At 39.2% G+C, this 18172-nt stretch overlaps 1 protein-coding gene across 5 annotated transcripts in view; it reads left to right on the top strand.

Annotated features, from left to right (window-relative positions):
* kif26b (kinesin family member 26B) overlaps positions 1–18172 on the top strand; it is a 384274-nt gene that overhangs the window by 207743 nt on the left and 158359 nt on the right. Inside the window, exon 1 of one of the 5 annotated variants that reach the window (XM_062968958.1) lies at positions 11982–13126. The exons of the other annotated variants lie outside the window; for them this stretch is intronic. Within the exon in view, the coding sequence (XP_062825028.1) occupies positions 13101–13126 (26 nt within the window). The 5' untranslated portion in view covers positions 11982–13100. Of the gene's footprint in view, positions 1–11981; positions 13127–18172 lie in introns of those variants that run through there. 5 annotated transcript variants of the gene reach the window in all.

Raw genomic sequence — 18172 nt, 5'->3', positions numbered from 1 at the left:
TAGTATTTCCATTTTTCTTATTTCCTCTTTAAATTGTATTAACTTAATATGATCACAAACCTAAGAAGTACAGAGATGGAAAGTTGTGATGCAATGCGAATGCATTAAATCTAGCAGAGTTACATAGAGAAAAAGAAGTTGGTTAAGATGCAGAAATAAAGTTATACGATTTAGATATGTGTTTTTGGGGAGATTTGGCTACTAGAATGTGACCTAGCTTTCTGTAATATCTCAGTATCTTATTCTTTCTCATTCTCATTCCAAATCAAAGTCTGTAAATTCATGAAGTGCCTGCATTGGGAAATGGAAGTATTTTAATGGAATGGGAAGGCTTTTTCGCTTGGCAAAGGATACAAGTAAAGTCCTGAAAGTGCATTTTTATTGTTCATGGGAGGGAGAGAGCTGGCATTGCTTTCGGAAAGTCATAAAAGTGGCAGATGTTAATCAGAAAATACATCTTGAGCACAGCAAGTTCCTTAGGACATAAATTGTACATCAGATTCCAGATGCCAGCCCAGGTAAAGTGGTTTCTTTCAATTCCACATATGGAAGTCTATAAGAATAAGGTAGAGTTCTAGTCCAGGTAGACCATTAAAAGTCAAATACTGGTGACAGGGATGGACAATAGCACTTGAGTATAAGAGATTTCAGGGTTCTTGTCCAAAAGAGAATGTGACTGAAAAAAAAAAAGAATTATTAACAAGAAACATAAAATAGGGAGTGGTGGATCCAAGTAGAGAGGAGGCAGGGCAGGGTTCAGTGAGACTGCCATACTGGGCTATAGTTCAAAAATCACATGCCAATAATTGCTATTAAAATACAATTGTGCCAACGGAGATGTATTCTTTCTGCCTACCTCCTGGCAAAGGCAATCCCACAGTGTGACAAAAAGTATGTCTTAAAAAAACCCAGAAACCAAACTGAAATCCAAATGGTCTGTATTATCTAGAAGATTCCTGAATTTGACCCTGAATCACATGCATCTCACACAGATACAGAATACTACTATTCTGATATTGTTATGCTCCTTTGGTGTCTTCGGGAGGTGCAAATCACTGTTTCTTTAAAGACATTGAGGGAATGTTGATTGTTTCCTAGATCAAATCCTCAACCCATATCTACTGATTTTAAACAGCCAAGATTACCTGGGATTGAAATGGTTAGATGGACAAGTCTAAGTACGCTGTTGCTATCTTTGGATTTCATCAACTAATCCAACAGAATTGAACAAGCTAGTGCCTTAGATGCTTACACCATGCAGTTTGCATCTCCCATATAAGAGTATCAAATCTGAGTGATTGTACTAGAAACCAAGCACAGCTCGCAAGTATTTGATTATTGTTTTCGTCTCCTTATCCTGTAAAATAGAGACTTTTTCCACTTGTGACCTCCTTCTGCCTTAGACATTTTTACGTGATTCCAGGCATAGAGGCAAATAAAATATGTGTAAAAATCAACAATTTAGTGATCAGCATTTGTAAAGCTTGCTAAAGAGGCTGATATTGTCCTTTTTGTAGAGCACAGCCAAAGCATTTTCTGCAGAGTTCACTGTAAACACTGCATACTGTTGCTAACAGATTTGTGTTAATGTCCAGATGGTGTTCAGAAACATTTTATTGTTGCTGAATTTTTCATGACCCCAATATGGAGCTAAGGGGACCCCATTTGGGGTTGGGACCACAGTTTAAAAAGCCCTGCTGTAAAAGACCACATATGATACTTAATATCTCTACAGAATGGCACTGTGAAAATGCAATGCTAGTGGGAAAAATCTCCTTTGTCATCATGGTCATGCAGTAGGATGGAAATGAATTCTGAACTTTGTTTGGTATATTAACATTATTGCAATTCACTACATTATTACATATTGAAAACAATACATTGTGGTTGAGTGCATCTTTGAATTTGTTTCCCAGCTCAGTGTAATTCACTTTAATTCAAGGGGTTTATAAAATGGTTGTTCCTTCAGATGTTCCTTCAGAACTTCAATCTGTGGCAGTTCCACGTAGCATGACCCATAGTCAAAGTTTCTGGGAGGTGAACTCCAGAACATCTGGAAACCAAAAACAGAACCTCTGTTTTAGATTTCCTTGATGGGATTGCAATAAACCCTTTGAATTATTGTAAACATGTCCTTTCTTTGTCCTTTTGTTTTTGTCTCTTTGTGTGCATTACATGTGATCTACCTCCCTTGCCCTCTGTCACTTAGATGTCTAGCAGCCAAAGTGTTTTTCCATCAGTTGACCTATTGATGTCATAACAAAGTTCTTACAAAGCCCCCCCCCCCCCCCCGTTCATAATCCTATTCTTCTTTATAGTACACTTTTAGGGGTAGTGAAATTATAAAGTGAGAAGCAGAAATTTATATAGGAAGATGAGCAACTTGAAAACCAACTAGCTGTAATTAATAGAAGTCCTCCTGTGTTTTGTCCTATAATATTATAACAGATAATATTATAAAGGGCAACCTATCAATTTTGAACCATGCTATTACAGTGCATATAAGCTATTCATGGACTGCTTTGGGCAGGTGTGAAGAATTACATTATCCTATCACTCTCCCTGGATTTTATATTATTAAAATACATAGTTATCAGTTCGATAATAAAAAGGTAAAGGTTTCCCCTGACGTTAAGTCCAGTCATGTCTGACTCTGGGGGTTGGTGCTCATCTCCATTTCTAAGTCGAAGAGCCAGCGTTATCCGTAGACGGTCATGTGGCCGGCATGACCTCATGGAGCTCTATTACCTTCCTGCCAGAGTGGTACCTATTGATCTACTCACATCGGCATGTTTTCAAACTGCTAGGTTGGTAGGAGTTGGAGCTAACAGCGGCCGCTCACGCCGCTCCCGGGGTTTGATCCCGGGACCTTTCAGTCTCCAGCTCAGTGCTTTAACGCACTTCGCCACCAGGGCTCCCCATCAGTTCGAGATAAGGAATTAATAGATTTCCCAAGTTTTAGCTTTCAACTTCGCTTTCTTAGTGAAACATTTTCTAAGTACAAAAAATGATTTCAGTAAAACATGTCTTGCTAAAGCATTTTTTTCACAGGCTGTGTCCCATTTAAAGCGGATGCTCATCAGAAAATGCAGTGTGGCAGTGGGCTGTCATGGGAATGAATGCAATATACATCAGCAGCTTCAGCATATAAATCATTCTGGAGAAGGGAAGTCATGACAGCTCCAGCGTATAGCTGTGTGTTCAGTAGCGAATTACATTTTGATATTGTTCTGTACACTTTCCTAAGTTCTTTCTCACACAGATTTCTCTTGTGATTCTGCTGAGGGGATAAACAAGAACTCTTGAGTGCACATATAGTTCTTACTGATGCTCTATTTCTCCCATTGCTCCTCTTTGACTAACTCCATTTTTTTATTTTGTTCCTTTATCTGGAAGTCAAGAAAAAAATCCTGTAAACCACAGTCTACTTGACATTTTCCTTCCCACCTGTTGTAGATGTCCTTCTTATGCAGACTGGAACTCCCCTCTCTTTCCCGTTTCTTTTCTTCTCCAGGCAGTGAAACACAACCAGAAAGGAGATCATCTGTGCTACACAAGGAAAATGATTGACAATATTGTGCAACCTTTGAAAAGGCCCTGTGTCTGGGTTGCTGTGAGTCTTTCGGGCTGTATGACCATCTTCCAGAAGCTTTCTCTCCTTACGTTTTGCCCACATCTGTGGCAGGCATCCTCAGAGGTTGTGAGGAGAGAAAGCTTCTGGAACATGTCCATACAGCCCGAAAGGCTCACGGCAACCTAGTGATTCCAGCCATGAAAACCTTCGACAATACATGGCTCTGTGTTTCATTGCCATCAGCTGTGTCTTCACCCAAGGCGGGACACAGAAAGGTGTATCTGTGGTCTTAGGGAGGTGAAGCAACAGTTTAATGGATTTCATGCCAACAGGGGCAGTGAATCTGCTCTAGATCTTTCTAAGCTGTTGACTGTTTTTGAGGAATTAGATGTATTTTGGGAATAGAATTTGTCACTTTGGATAGATCATTTGACATTCAGACTGAAACCTGGACTAGATTAATCCCTGATTGAGGAAAAAGAAGAATACGCACATTTTGGCAGGTAGCAATATTACAATAGGATTCAGTAACTAAGCACCAATATACACTGACCATATAATGTAGTTTCAAACTGTGTTATATGGCAGTGCAGATGGAGCCAAGATAATGTTTAACTGTTGATAAAGGTGTCTTTGACAGCATTGGTTTAATCAGTAGCCTGGTGGTTCTCAACCTGTGGTCCCCAGATGTTTTGGCCTTTAACTTCCAGAAATCCTAACAGCTGGTAAACTGGCTGGGATTTCCTGGGGTTGTAGGCCAAAACACTTGGGGACCCACAGGTTGAGAACCACTGCACTGGCCTTTCATATAATGCTTAGCAGAAAGAAATTTAAAGATTAAAATGTCATTGCGTATGTTAGATAAATATTTAACTGTCTAATCATGAAGACTGAGATATTTAGCCATTGGAAACAGTGTGGCGTGTCTAAATTGATCAATGAGAAATTGTAAAGTCAGAAATTAGGGGATCTGGCAGAAGAAAATAAACCTCTCAGAGAAGGCTGAGAGGAGACATGATAGCCATGTACAAATACGTGAAGGGAAGTCATAGGGAGGAGGGAGCAAGCTTGTTTTCTGCTGCCCTGCAGACTAGGACGTGGAACAATGGCTTCAAACTATAGGAAAGGAGATTCCACCTGAACATCAGGAAGAACTTCCTCAAGGTGAGGGCTGTTCGACAGTGGAACTCTCTCCCCCGGGCCGTGGTGGAGGCTCCTTCTTTGGAGGCTTTTAAGCAGAGGCTGGATGGCCATCTATCAGGAGTGCTTTGAATGCGATTTCCTGCTACTTGGCAGGGGGTTGGACTGGATGGCCCATGAAGTCTCTTCCAACTCTACTATTCTATGATTCTATGATTCTAGATGGACATCATGCACAGGAGAACAAAATTCATGGCAGGTTCCACAACAATCCTTTTAATTTGAGATCTTTCAATAAGCCATTATCTGAGTTTTTTGGTGAACATTCAACGCTTAGATGAAAACTTGTGAGGGAGGATAGATGTACGGTGCAGTTCACACAGCATATCTCTATCATCACATTTATATTTACATTTTTATTACCCATAATATATTTAAATAATTTTCATCTTAATACATATAATGAAACAAGTTTGTCACAAATCCAAAAGTAATCTTACTCTTTTCATATGTTCAACCTGCCAAAATGTTTATGATTTATTAACCAGGCTGTTTACTAAGACTCAGTTTTCATCTTTCAGCGCTAGAATTATTGGGGTAAGGCAAGGAAATTAATGCCCTGTAACAGAGTCAGGGCTTGACTGCGGTCAAACTTTCAAAACTACCAGATACCATGGAGAAGAAATGCATGCTGTAAAATCAGGTTCTTCCAAAATAACTTTTTTTATATCATATGGCTGATATAAAGGGGGGAAAATAGTAGTATCAAAAGCTTTCTTATCAAAAGCATTCTCTCATACTAAGTAGCATGTGCTGGCATGCTGGATTAAATAAAAACCAAACCAAAACTGAATTTTCTAGTTTGTACTTATGGCTCTGTCATGTGTATAGCATTACTCAATGACACTTTTAAAATGGGCAGTTTTTTTCTTTTTAAAGGACCTGTTTCCCTGTTTTAAATGCCTCCAACAAGATGTTTTGCTAAGAGAATGTTCCAGTTTTAGACTATGATGGGTCCATCTACATTGTAGAATTAACACGCTATAGCAAGCCTTTAACTACGATGGCCCACTTCTATGGAATCCTGAGAGTTGTGGTTTTATAAGGTCTTTAGCCTTCTTTGCCAAAGAGTGCTGGAGCCTTACCAGACTACAACTCCCATGATTCCACAGCATTGAGCCCTAGAAGTTAAATTAATCTCAAACTGCATTAATACCTCAATGTGGATGCACCCCTATGACCAAGGAGGGAAGCTGCAGGAAACATATGAATGAAGGAAGAGAGAAACAGAAAAATAGTTATCCTCTAGGGATGTAATTTTTGCAGTCTTCTTCCCACAGCAATGAAGTTTTGGAAAATGGGTTTATAAAGATTGTTTAATTTGTTGGATTTATTCTGCACAATAGTTACATTTTTTTGTACAGAAAACAGCATTTTGCACATAAAAAGCTACATTTTCTGCACAGGATTTTAGTCCAGGATTCTCCTCAGCAGGATTTATGATACTCAAAAAACATGTTTTTCTACTACTTTTCAGGTTTTAAACAATCTTTCCACCACATTATACATACGTGTACACATACCTCCCCAATTTTTCTATTTAATAAAAGTGTAGGTGTTGTAGTAGAGCCTGTGAGTAATGTTACAAACAGTAGTATGGGTGCCAGAAGGGAAAAAAGGGTTACTCGGGAGCAGGAATCTGATGATGAGCAACAGAGAAAGAAGATCCGGGACATACTTACAGCATCTACAGATGAGGAGTCATTTGAGAGATTCTCTGAGGATGATGGGTCAATGAGTGAAGGAGAAGAAGGAGACATCATGGACTGGACTAAGATAAGAGAAGTGCAAGCTATTTGTGAGGCACCAACAACTAGTGATACCTTTATGGGGTTCTCTGTGGGTGAAGAATGGCAATCAGGGGATCCAACTGATTCTTGGGGGATCTAAGTCTTGACAGGAGATGGAGGAATTGGAGGGAGAGTCAAGGGAATTCACGTGAAGAGCTGGGAGCAGCTTTGGGGGATGGTGATGGGGTGGTGGTCAGTTCATCCTCTGATGATGGTTCGTAGATAAAAGTGGGTTCAGGGGTGAGGGGTCTTTGCAGAAGACAAGGTGTTGATGTGCGTTCGTGTGCTGGGTGCTGTGTATTGGGAACGTTTCTTGTAGTCTTCCTGCTGCCTGTTTCATGTTTGGTGTTGGACTCGGATCTGCAGTTTGGACCTGAACCAGTTTGGTTGGAGACGCTGCTTCTGCAGACACTGGAGGAACTGCTGCTTTGGTTTCCTCCTGCTTCGACCTTGGACTTTGGCTGACGAAGCTTCTCTTCTTGCAACTCCCTCTGTTAACCATTTGTGTACTGTGCCTTTTGTTTTGCCTTAGAGCACTTTGTTTGACTTGTTGCTTTTTTGCATCCAGTTGATCTGGATTACATTTCTGTTTACCTTTTGGACCAGGTCTGGTTTGGGTTTTTGAGTTTTTGATCAGTGGAACTGTATTTAAATATCCCTGCGTCCTTTTCTTTTTGTTTCAATAAACTCTGTTTTGAAGACACTTTTAAGTTTGGCCCTTTAAGACGTTTGTGATTCCAAAAGTAGGGGTAGAAGCAAAAGGCAACAGAAATCGAACACAGCTGTTCAGTGGCTTCTTCATAATAACAAAGAAAAATATACTCTTAACCAATACAAAAAAGTAGAAGAACACAACAGAAAGGTAGAAGATATCTATTCCTAATATACAAAAGATAATGAAACATTCTAATCCCTCCCCCTCCCTCCCTCCCTCCCTCCCTCCCTCCCTCCCTCCTTCCTTCCTTCTCTCTCTCTCTCTCTCTCTCTCTCTCTCTCTCTCTCTCTCTCTCTCTCTCTCTCTGATCATGTTATATGATCAAGAGGCAACACGTATGATCAGGGTGAAATAAAAGGACAGTGGAGGCCATACACTTGGAAATTATATACAAGTATTGAATCAGATTCCTTCAAGGAAAAGGCTTTGACAATAAATCTATAATATTAGAAAGTGAGGTGGAAGAGACCCTAAAAGCGCTTGGGAGACTTAAATTGTCAGGAACAGATGGCATCTCAAGAGAATGTTTGAAGCAGAGATGGAATCCATTTGAATTGTATCTAAAATCTGTCAAGAAATACGAAATATAAAACAGATTGACATATTCACTGTGCGTTCCATTCTTCGAGAAGGTGGCTTGGGGATTGGTATTTTAGTAACGATTGGACAATTGCATTGATCTACTCTGCAAATAAAGTGATGCTCAAAATTTTTCAGAGAAGATTTTTATCATATGTGGAGTGAAAAATGCCAGATGTCCAAGTCAAAATTGAATTCAGTAAAGGAGGAAGTACTAGGGATCATGTCCTATATCTAAAATATAGCCTGCAGCACCTGGTATTGGTGGTCTCACATCCAAGTACTAGCTAGACCGACTGTGGTTAGCTCCCAAAACCAGATAAAACTGGTACTTTAGGGCACTGCTTTAATAATAATAATAATAATAATAATAATAATAATAATAATAATAACAACTTTATTTTTATACCCCTCCCCATCTCCCTGAAGGGACTCGGGGTGGCTTACATGGGGCCTTGCCCGATAAAACAATCAAATATCAAAACACAGCAATAAACAGTTATCCAATAAAAACATCAATTACAGTAAAAACAATCATTAAAATCAACATAAAACATACAATATTAACACTGGAGACTAATTCATAGAACCCAGGCAACGTGCAACATGTGCCAAAATGGGTCCCAGCCACAAATCAGTCCCCTTAGCGCAATGTTGGGGTCCTGAAAAATTTGTCAATAGTAAAAATCTTCTGAATGTCACCTAATGGCTGTTTTAAACATTTGTATGATTCCATTGTGCAAAGTTTACAGTGGAGCATGCAGAAGATGCTTCAACTGTACTTTATAAAAAGGAAAATCAGCCTGTTTAGCAAGCTTTGTAAATGCCGATTTGTTATATACTTATATACCTGGAGTTGTGTAAAAATTCCTCTAGTCAAAAGGGGTCGTAAGTTGAAAAGTCTAAGAAACACTTCTTTAGGGCCTTTAGGAAGCTTATTCTTCTGTAATCGAGTATCCATGTCTTATACCAAAGAAAGTGCTAGAAACAAAAAAAGTGCTGTTTTGTGGGAAAACACAGAATGTCATAAATTTTTGAGATGTGTGTAATAACTGTCTTGTTTTGGTAGCAGCAGTTTATTTGCTTGGTTTTTTAAAGAATAAAAACCACTGCAAGTTGTAGTTGTTAATCAACCTTTAATAAAGTCATATGATGATTTCATGTCCATCATTAACTCTTTCCAAGTGGATATAATTATATGAAAAGTATTTTTAAGTGATGTGTTGATAATAAAGTAGGGCCAAGTGTCATCAGCATACTCCTGGCACCCAACCCCAAAATTCCTAATGGCCTCAGTCATATGCTGAATGTAGAATCAGGAATCCTGCAAATATTTTATCTTGCAAATATTTTATGTAGACCCAGTCTATATGCATGCCATGCATGTGTATTGTAGGGTCTATTTTCATAGTCTAGTGTAGACAAAGACCACATTTTCCTTTGTCATATGTCTGTGTTCAGTGGCCCTGGGTTGTTATTCTGGCTGGTCTGATACCAATCAGAATAATTACATTTTTAAATATGGTAAGTGGAACATGATAGAGTCATTTCAAGGGTTTGACCTTTGGGGTAAAGTTTTTAACAAGTGTATAGAACTATTCTTATCATTTATAGACCTCGCTATAAATGATATAGCGATCTGTAATGTCAGCTGAGTTTGTTTACTCGTGTTGGAATGCCATCTAAGACTAATTTGCAGTTGTTGTACCCCGTAGAAAGGTTCTGCTGAGTTGGCAGTTAAAATTTCCGCCAATGGAGTAGTGAGGTTATCCTTAGGCATTGCTTCACTGTCTTGACCCTCATAACTTGCTATTATTTTAAAGGCAACAAACTTCTCTGAGAAAAATATTTTTGTAGCTGTGGCTTTTTGTTAACAGCCAGTCATGTTGCAAATAAATATTTAATATAAATAGATATGCTAAATACAACCTGATAACATTCTGTTAAGCTCTGACTATGCATGCTCCAAAAATAAATATAAACTGGGTGCAGTGTCTCTAGTCCCAAGTATTGCTTCTGTGTTTAAATCTGTATTTTTGATTTCATTTTGTTTATATCTAGCAGCCTCTTAAAATGTGCCCTTATATGATTTTATGTTGAAATAAAACAGTACATTTTTTTCTCATTCATAGCACAGCCTTCACTTCTTCACTAGCTTACTTGCTTTGAATAATGTTTTGTGAGCACTGACCTTCTGTTTCATTTTTGGAAAAAATAAATAAAAAACTTTTATTGTATAGCAGTATCTCACATTTCTTGAGAAACAGGTGCACTATTAAGCTGTATTAAAGGAGCAAAGCTATACCCTGTAATGTTCTATTTTAAAAAGCCACATCAGTGCCATCCTCTCTAAGCACAAACAATTGTCTTGAAGAGAATGTATATATTTTGAGATCTTAATCTGTTAAGGTCCACTAGAACCAGCCTAGAGCCTTTTCACTTAGAGGATGAATCTCCAAACTGCTGTTGCAGATTCCATCCTGCTTTCTAAGTTCTGTAATTTTTTTTATCCTAAGTGATGGAAAAAGAGCCTGGAAGTCGTCCTGCTTTCTCCCATAACCATTTATTACCAGTGGCATTATTTCTATTCCCTTGGACTATTATTGGTTGCAATGAAAATGTGACTAAAATGTCATATTATGCAACATGTAAATATATCAGATGATTTATGGTTAGTGATCTGTTGTGTGGTGGAGAGTATTGTAATGATGGAACCTGATACCAAGGAGACAGGTGCTCCTCTGTTAGTGAGGGTTTTTTTTTTTTTACTTCCTTGTCTTTTCCGTTTTTCCTTCCATCTAGCCTAATTAAGTGTTCTGGAAAACTTAAAAACTTGCACACTTTTTAGCTGATCCTAATAAGGATATTGTCCATCTATGAATTTTGTATTATTGAAATTATTGTGGTATTTTGGAATCTTGCAGTTGACTAATGTAGGATATCAGAATTATAGCATAACTGCAACATTTGAAAGGAAAACATAATAATTTTACGTTGATTTATGGACAGGGTATATGTATAGATACCTAAAATTAGTTTTAAAATAATTGGATAACAACATCTGAATTATTTTGATTTTATTAAAATATATGTTCCAGATATCAAGACCTTTCATGAAAATTTGTGACACGATTATAGAACACATGGCTTGCATGTTAGCATCTCACAGTACTGTTAAGAAAACTCCTCTTTAAAATTCTGGAAAGCCCCTTAAGTACTGCAGGAATGGCTGATGACTTTGATGCCAGTGAATGAATAAAATGCCTCTTTGTATTACCATATTTACTCAAGTATAATGCTCTGTTGAATGTAATGCGGGCCTCAATTTTGAAGGTGTACATTCCAAAAAATGGATTTGTCCTCAGGTGTAATGCACCCATCAGCACAGGCAGAGAACATCTGGGATGCAGGCAGAATGACTGAGGCCATTTGGGAAGCAATGCCTGGCGAACTCACCAGCCTCGCACAATTCCCTACTAGTCTCATTCAGAAGGCCTTCAAAACCAAGGTGGAGGTTTTTGAAGGTCTCACAAATGAAATCAGTTGGGAACTGCATGGGACTGAGCATGGGAGAGGGGGAGACCCTGAGGGCCATCCAGGAGGCAGGATCTGCAGCTAAGCAGTAGGAGCAACTAGGTCACCCTGAGGCTGCCAGCATCACACCCCCTGCTTCCTTATCCGGCCTCTGTAATTCAGGGTTCCTCCAGGCTTGTTCAGACAGGTGGGTCAATGTGTGCAGTTCTATTGTGCCATCAAATCTAATGTGCACTTTTTTATAATTCAATTTAGTCCAAAAAAGTGAGCATCAGTTTCAAGTAAATATGGTATTTTAGACTTTAGATGTGAAGAGCAGAGACATCACACTGACAACGAATGTCAGCATAGTTAAAGCAATGGTATTCCCTGTAGTAACTTATGGATGCGAAATCTGGACCATAAGGAAGGCTGAACAAAGAAAGATAGACGCTTTGAACTGTGGTGTTGGAGGAAAACTCTGAGAGTGCTTTGGATCTCAGGAAGATCAAACCAGTCATACTCCAGGAAATAAAGCCCGACTGCTCACTGGAGGGAAGGATATTAGAGGCAAAGATAAAGTACTTTGGCCACATAATGAGAAGACAGGAAAGCTTGGAAAATATCATGATGTTGGGGGAAAAGGAAGGAAAAAGGAAAAGGGGTCAAGTAAGGGCAAGATGGATGATATCCTTGAAGTGACTGGCTTGACCTTGAAGAAGCTGGGGGTGGCGATGGCCGACAGGGAACTCAGGCATGGGCCGATCCATGAGGTCATGAAGAGTTAGAAGTGACTGAATGAATAAACAACAAGACTTTAAATGAGCTCTCTAAGGTGCTGAACCCTAGCACCAAAATTATTTCAGCACCTTGGAGAATTCATTTCACACCTAGGCCAGTGTTTCCTAAACTCTGGTCTTCCTGGTGTTTTTGACTTCAAGAATCGCTGCTAATTAGACAAGGCAGCTAAAATTTCTGGCAGCTTAAGGCCAAAGCACTGAAGTTTGGGAATCACTGGCCTAGGCTAAAACACAGAGTCGGTTGATGAGAAGAATCCAAGCTTCTGTCACTCCTTAACTGGACAAATGGACCAATTAGTCCATTTAAGAAAAACCATTTGTTTTTCCTCAGCCACTGCTAAGTTACAGAATTCCTAAGTTACAATATGCAAATAGGAACTCCAGCAAGGTTTTTATCTCTCACACACGATCTCTCAATTTTCCTCTCTTTCCCCCTCCCCCCACAGAAGCAATTCCATTCTTGCTTATACAGAGGTATGCACTTGCTCTCTCTGTGTCTGTCTGTCTGTCTCACTCGCACACATGCACACATGCATCCACACCCTTCCCAGATCACAGAGGAGTGTCTGATGTTTTTTTCTCTCAGCTGCCGAGAGATCTGATAGCAGAATGTTAACAGGACGCACTACAGAGAACAGATTTTATGCTGGATCAGGTCCTGTTTGAAATAAGAACTAACTGTTGGTTCAAATGCAGGAGCAGTGTCTGGAGAGAGCGGCAGCCTAAGGGGAGTGGAACACTCTGACAGTCAGGATTCCTGGGAGTATTCAACTCCTGCAGGTTTTAATTTCCCCCCCTTTTACTGTCACACTGTTGGCACTTCTTGGTGACATGGCCATGGATCTGCGGAGACTGTTTCAGCAGTCCTTCCAGCTAACTGACTTGAAGAAACGGATTAGACATTCTCTTACTTTAGGTATAATGTGAGAATGCCAAGGATGGACTGGAGAGCTATGTAAGTGGATATCATTTTGTTTACTCGAACAATCTATCAGGTTTTTGTTAGTTCTCTGTTTGGTTAAAGTAACCATAGCATATACTTTTAGGATATATATCTTTTAAAGATATGGTGGGTGAAATGTTCCTGGTTTGGTCTTCATTTGAACCTAGTGCTGAAATTATGCAGCCTTGTTATAGATGGCTGAATAATTCATGGGATTGACTAGTTAAATCTAGATTTTTCCTTATCTTTTTGGTGCAAAATCTGCTGTATGCTTAAATGTCTCAAAACCAACCAAATTATGACACAGATGTTATTGAAAATAAATGTCAGAAGTTCTTACTCTTTGTCTGGTGTTTTGCAGAAATCCATGGTTTTAGTAGGTGAGCAGGCAGAGTAAACACTGAGGCAGGTTTCTGTTTTATACCTGCTGTGTGACTATAGTATAAACCAGCAGGATTCCATTAAAGTGAATGGATTTGTTATTTTTTACCCTAGCAAGACACCAGGTTAGGTCCACATTATTTTCTCATATAAGTGAGATTGTTGACACAACAGAAAAACAAATGTGACGGAAGGAGATTTTCAAGGTTTTGGGAATTCTGTTACCATTCTCTTGAGATCTTTCCACAATACGTTCATCTAAATATGTTTAGCCTCAATATATTTTTATGTGAGTCAAGAACTTGGACACAGTTAAGAAATGCTGATGCTGCTCAGTTTCTGGTATGGGGTAGGAACATGGTTCAATTTGCATATACAATACTTCCTGTTTTTCTTAGCCTTAATTTCATGCACTCAGAACCAACTCTTCAAAGATCCATGAGTCCCTTAATCCTTTCTTTGTAGAATATAGGAGAAAGTCATATGAGTGCTAGATGATTGGATGGGGTCATTCTATAGACCAGTAAAGAAGACACACTTTGAATAATAAAGTAATTGAAAACATGCTATAGAAATAAGAAACATAGTGAGTTCCAGGGCTTGTCTTTCACTTCTGAGTGATTTGGTAAGGAAAGGCAATCCAAGAATTTAATTTAAGTAAAAACAGCACATGTCAGGGATCATATTTCCGGTTTCTGCCTTGCTAGAAAATGTTGGATTGGAATAGGAAGGAGATGGAATTGTTCTTTTACTCAAATGCTGTGTAGAAACGTGGCTGCTCCTCAACTTCTTCTAGCAAGTCAAGGAGCAAAAAGTTAGGTAGTTGATAGTAAATATGAGGAAGAACATTGGCCAAGGGAGACACAATCCTTGCCACTATCATGCTTTTCAAGTCATAGGCATGATGACATTAGGCATGTTATGAATGCTGAAAGAACTGAGTTGTGCATGCATGTGACCATGTCCCACCGAAGAGTTTTTCACGGTGTGCGTCTACTGTTGAAAACACCCAGTTCTTTCAGGTTTTCGTCAGGATTTCTGTCTTAAACTTTTTTTCCATTGTAGCCCTATCTACTCTTTTCCAAATTGTCTGTCCTTCCTAAAGTGCATTGCCTGCTCAGCACCCTTGGGCATTTGCTTCTGCTGAAAAGAGTGGTGCTATTTCTCCTCCCATCTTTGGAAAAAGGTTTGAAATCCTCAGATATAAAATAAACTCTTAGTACTGGACTTTTGAAAAAAATATAAAGTTGTTTAGAGTGGTCAATTGTCCAATACTAAAGCCTTGAGAATCAGTGTGATGTAGGGAGTTGAGCATTTGCTTTTGACTTCAGAGGCCAGGCTTCAAATCCCCGCTTGGCCATGGAAACTTGCTGGGCAACTTTAGGCAAATTACACTCTCTCAATCTGAAGACCAAACCCCCTGAGAAGAATTTTTTCTTGGAAAACTCTGTAATAGGGTTCTCCTTAGAGTCAGAACTGACTTGAAGGCACACAACAACAAAACCCCTAGGAAATGCTGCTTAAGTGTTTATCATATTTTGCAGATGCGTGAATTTCTCTTTCATCTCAATATTCATCACCTGAAACACTGTCCTCATTTAATGCTTAGTTTATTCTGTACATGCTGTACAGTGTTTAAAGAGTTTCTCAGTAGTATGTTAGCATGGTATATTTTAATAATCAATGGCCAGATTGATGGTGAAGATGATGGGATATATAGTCCTTAATACAACCCTTTAAAAGGAATAGAGCATGTTGGCCACCAGAACTGTCTTATTTTCAGATCTATTCTAGATAGGACTAAGAGATTTAGCTCTTAAAATTACTAAAACTACCACAAATTCCCATGGAACAATTATTTACAGCAGAGGGGTTATTTCAGCTTCTGGCAACCAACCAGCTTCTGGCAAGCATGAGCAGTGGTCAGGGATGATAGGAGATGTGTTCCACGAAGGCTCATCCTTTTAGACCTAATAATGTTCTGTTTTGAGACTTTTCGTTTGACAGTGTAAACACTTTTTTCTTTAAACACTCTTTCCTACCTTGCATTTTGGTGTTTTCTGCTAAGTTGTTGCATCCTTCTTTCAACTGATTGTTAACATTTCTCTTTCTTTTCTTACCTCCTTCCCTTGTTGTTTTGCTGCTCTCACTGAGGTAGATGTGATTGGCAGAGGCTTAGTGCACCCAATATTAGACGAGACTAATTAAAAATAATATTCTCCAAATCGCCAGGCATGCTACTTTCATAGGGCAATATTGCAGTCTGTAGTTAAGTCTTCAAAATAATTTGACTGATGTTGGCTTCACTAGACGACTTAAAATAGTTAGGGTATTCCCCTATTCATAATCGTAGACTAAAAATATCTTATGATTAGCACAGTGAAAAACAGAACAGTTTGCACATGCCTTCAGCTGCCATTTCAGTTTGGCTGGAGTGGGGTGGTGGTCATGATGGAAGGAAACACCATAACAAGAAGCTTTTATAATTCTGCTGCTTGTTAGAACAACAGGTCAGGAGCCAGGACAGAGCTAGGCATGCTGTGTCCAATGCACAGCTCATTACAAGTGCCTTGAGTCCATCTTACATTATTATGAAGATCCCCTTTGTAGCACACATTGCTATTGGGACAAGAGCACAGACACTGTGGTTTGATTATATTAGATAAGACACTTAACATCTCTTTGTCTCAGTACTTGAGGGCATCACAGTGTGCTCCAGCATCAAACTTCCAGTAAGAGTAAAAAAAAGGAGAAAACAAAACACAATTATGCTTGAGTTTAGTCCTTTTGGTAGATTGTGTTTTGTGGGGGGGGGGGGGGGGAAGCGGGTTATTATCTTTTACATGGTCATGATTAGACTTACTAGCATGATCCCTTTCTCCAACTACAGGCAGTTCTCAGGTTACAAACATGAGAAGTTCTGAGGGTTTGTTTTTAAGTTGAATTTGTATGTAAATTGGAACAGGTACATTTTTATGTGTAACTCCACACATGCGCTTTGGACAGGATAGAGATGGGTTAATACCCCTGTGATGTTTGTTTTGCTGTCTGTGCCCCTGTTCAATGGATTTCAACTGACTTTCTGTCCCTGTGAGAATCAGATTTTGAAAAAATTGGCTTGTTGCGAAAAAAAGGATTGGTGATAAATCTTCAGTGGAGACATCTTTTTCCATGGTAACTTTTCCATGAGTGAATTTCCCTTCCTAGGGTTAGATTTCTCTCACTTCCTGTTGTCTCACCTACTCATAGCTGTCTTACTCTCAGCTATGAGTAATTTGTAAGTCAAATGTTCGTAACTTGGGGACTACCTGTACTGATTAAAACTAAGCAATTCTCCAAGAAATGCCAAACACATGAAAACATGATTACTGAGGGTAGCAAGAGGCTGAAATATTAAGACAAGAATTTTAATATGGAGTCCCCAGTTGCACAGTGGGTTAAACCGTTGAGCTGCTGAACTTGCTGACCGAAATGTTGGCAGTTTGAATCTGGGGAGCTGGGTGAGCTCCCACTGTTATCCCCAGCTTCTGCCAACCTAGCAGTTCAAAAACATGCAAATGTGAGTAGATCAATAGGTACCGCACCAGCGGGAAGGTAACGGTGCTCCATGCAGTCATGCCAGCCACATGACCTTGGAGGTGTCTACAGACAACGCCGGTTCTTCGGCTTAGAAATGGAGATGAGCACCCACCCCCAGAGTCGGACATGACTAGACTTAACGTCAAGGGGAAACCTTTACCTTTAATTTTAATATATCCACAGTGATTCTGGACCAAATATAGATTTGTGGGCCATAATCTATGTGTTCCCCATGAAAGAAGATAATCTGTTGGATAGTCAGGAGAGCAAACTGTGAATCACTATAGACTACTTGTCCCCTGGAGATGTAGGGCCCATTTCAGCTGTAGAAGAGGAAAATGGTTTTTTCCCCAAAGCCCCAAGGAAGGAAGATAAATGCAGAAATGGGCCAGAAAGGACAAACAAATAAGTATGTGTGAAATAGACAAGGAAATAGACCAGGACCAGTAACTCCTTCTCCTTCTCTAGTCCCTACTGTATGGTTTCTTGTCACATGGTATACACAGATTTTCCTAATTTTATAGAATTAATTACTGAACCTAGCTTTTAGGAGGAGATGGAAGTGAAGGAATGGCCACAAATAAGGAGAAAGGTCTGTATTGGTAAACGTTCTCTTATAATATATAGTTGGGCACCAGAGCTGGAAGATTATCTTAGCAGCAGAAGTGAGAATGAGCAAATACCAAAGAAGAAAAAGACTAAAAGAAAAGCGAGAGAGAGCGCATAAATATAAAATGAATGCAATTTATTTTATAAAACCATTATCTATTATAATGGCTTTTATAAAACCATTATCTCTTATATTTGAAAACTGGCTTGGTCCCAGGAACCTAGCGAAAACAAAAATGCAGTGCTTATATTTTGAAAAGGAAAGAAAGTGTGTGTGAGATCAGGGAATGGTGGATTTAACTCAGAATCTGTGGAGATTTAATACACGTCTTCACCCAGTTTGTTTGTATACTTCCACTCCGTTTTTAGGCATGTGTCCCAAAGCTTCGAACTGTGTTCATTATTTTTAAAGCATTTCAACAGGTAGGCTGTAATAAGAGCCAGCAATGGATAAATCCAGCAGGGTCCATCTGTGTACAGAATAGACAC

This window comes from Anolis carolinensis, chromosome 1, assembly GCF_035594765.1.
Source record: "Anolis carolinensis isolate JA03-04 chromosome 1, rAnoCar3.1.pri, whole genome shotgun sequence".
In the NCBI taxonomy this organism is placed as follows: Eukaryota; Metazoa; Chordata; class Lepidosauria; order Squamata; family Dactyloidae; genus Anolis; species Anolis carolinensis.
Note: the sequence above shows the minus strand (reverse complement) of the source record. Positions and strands in the feature narration are given on the sequence as shown.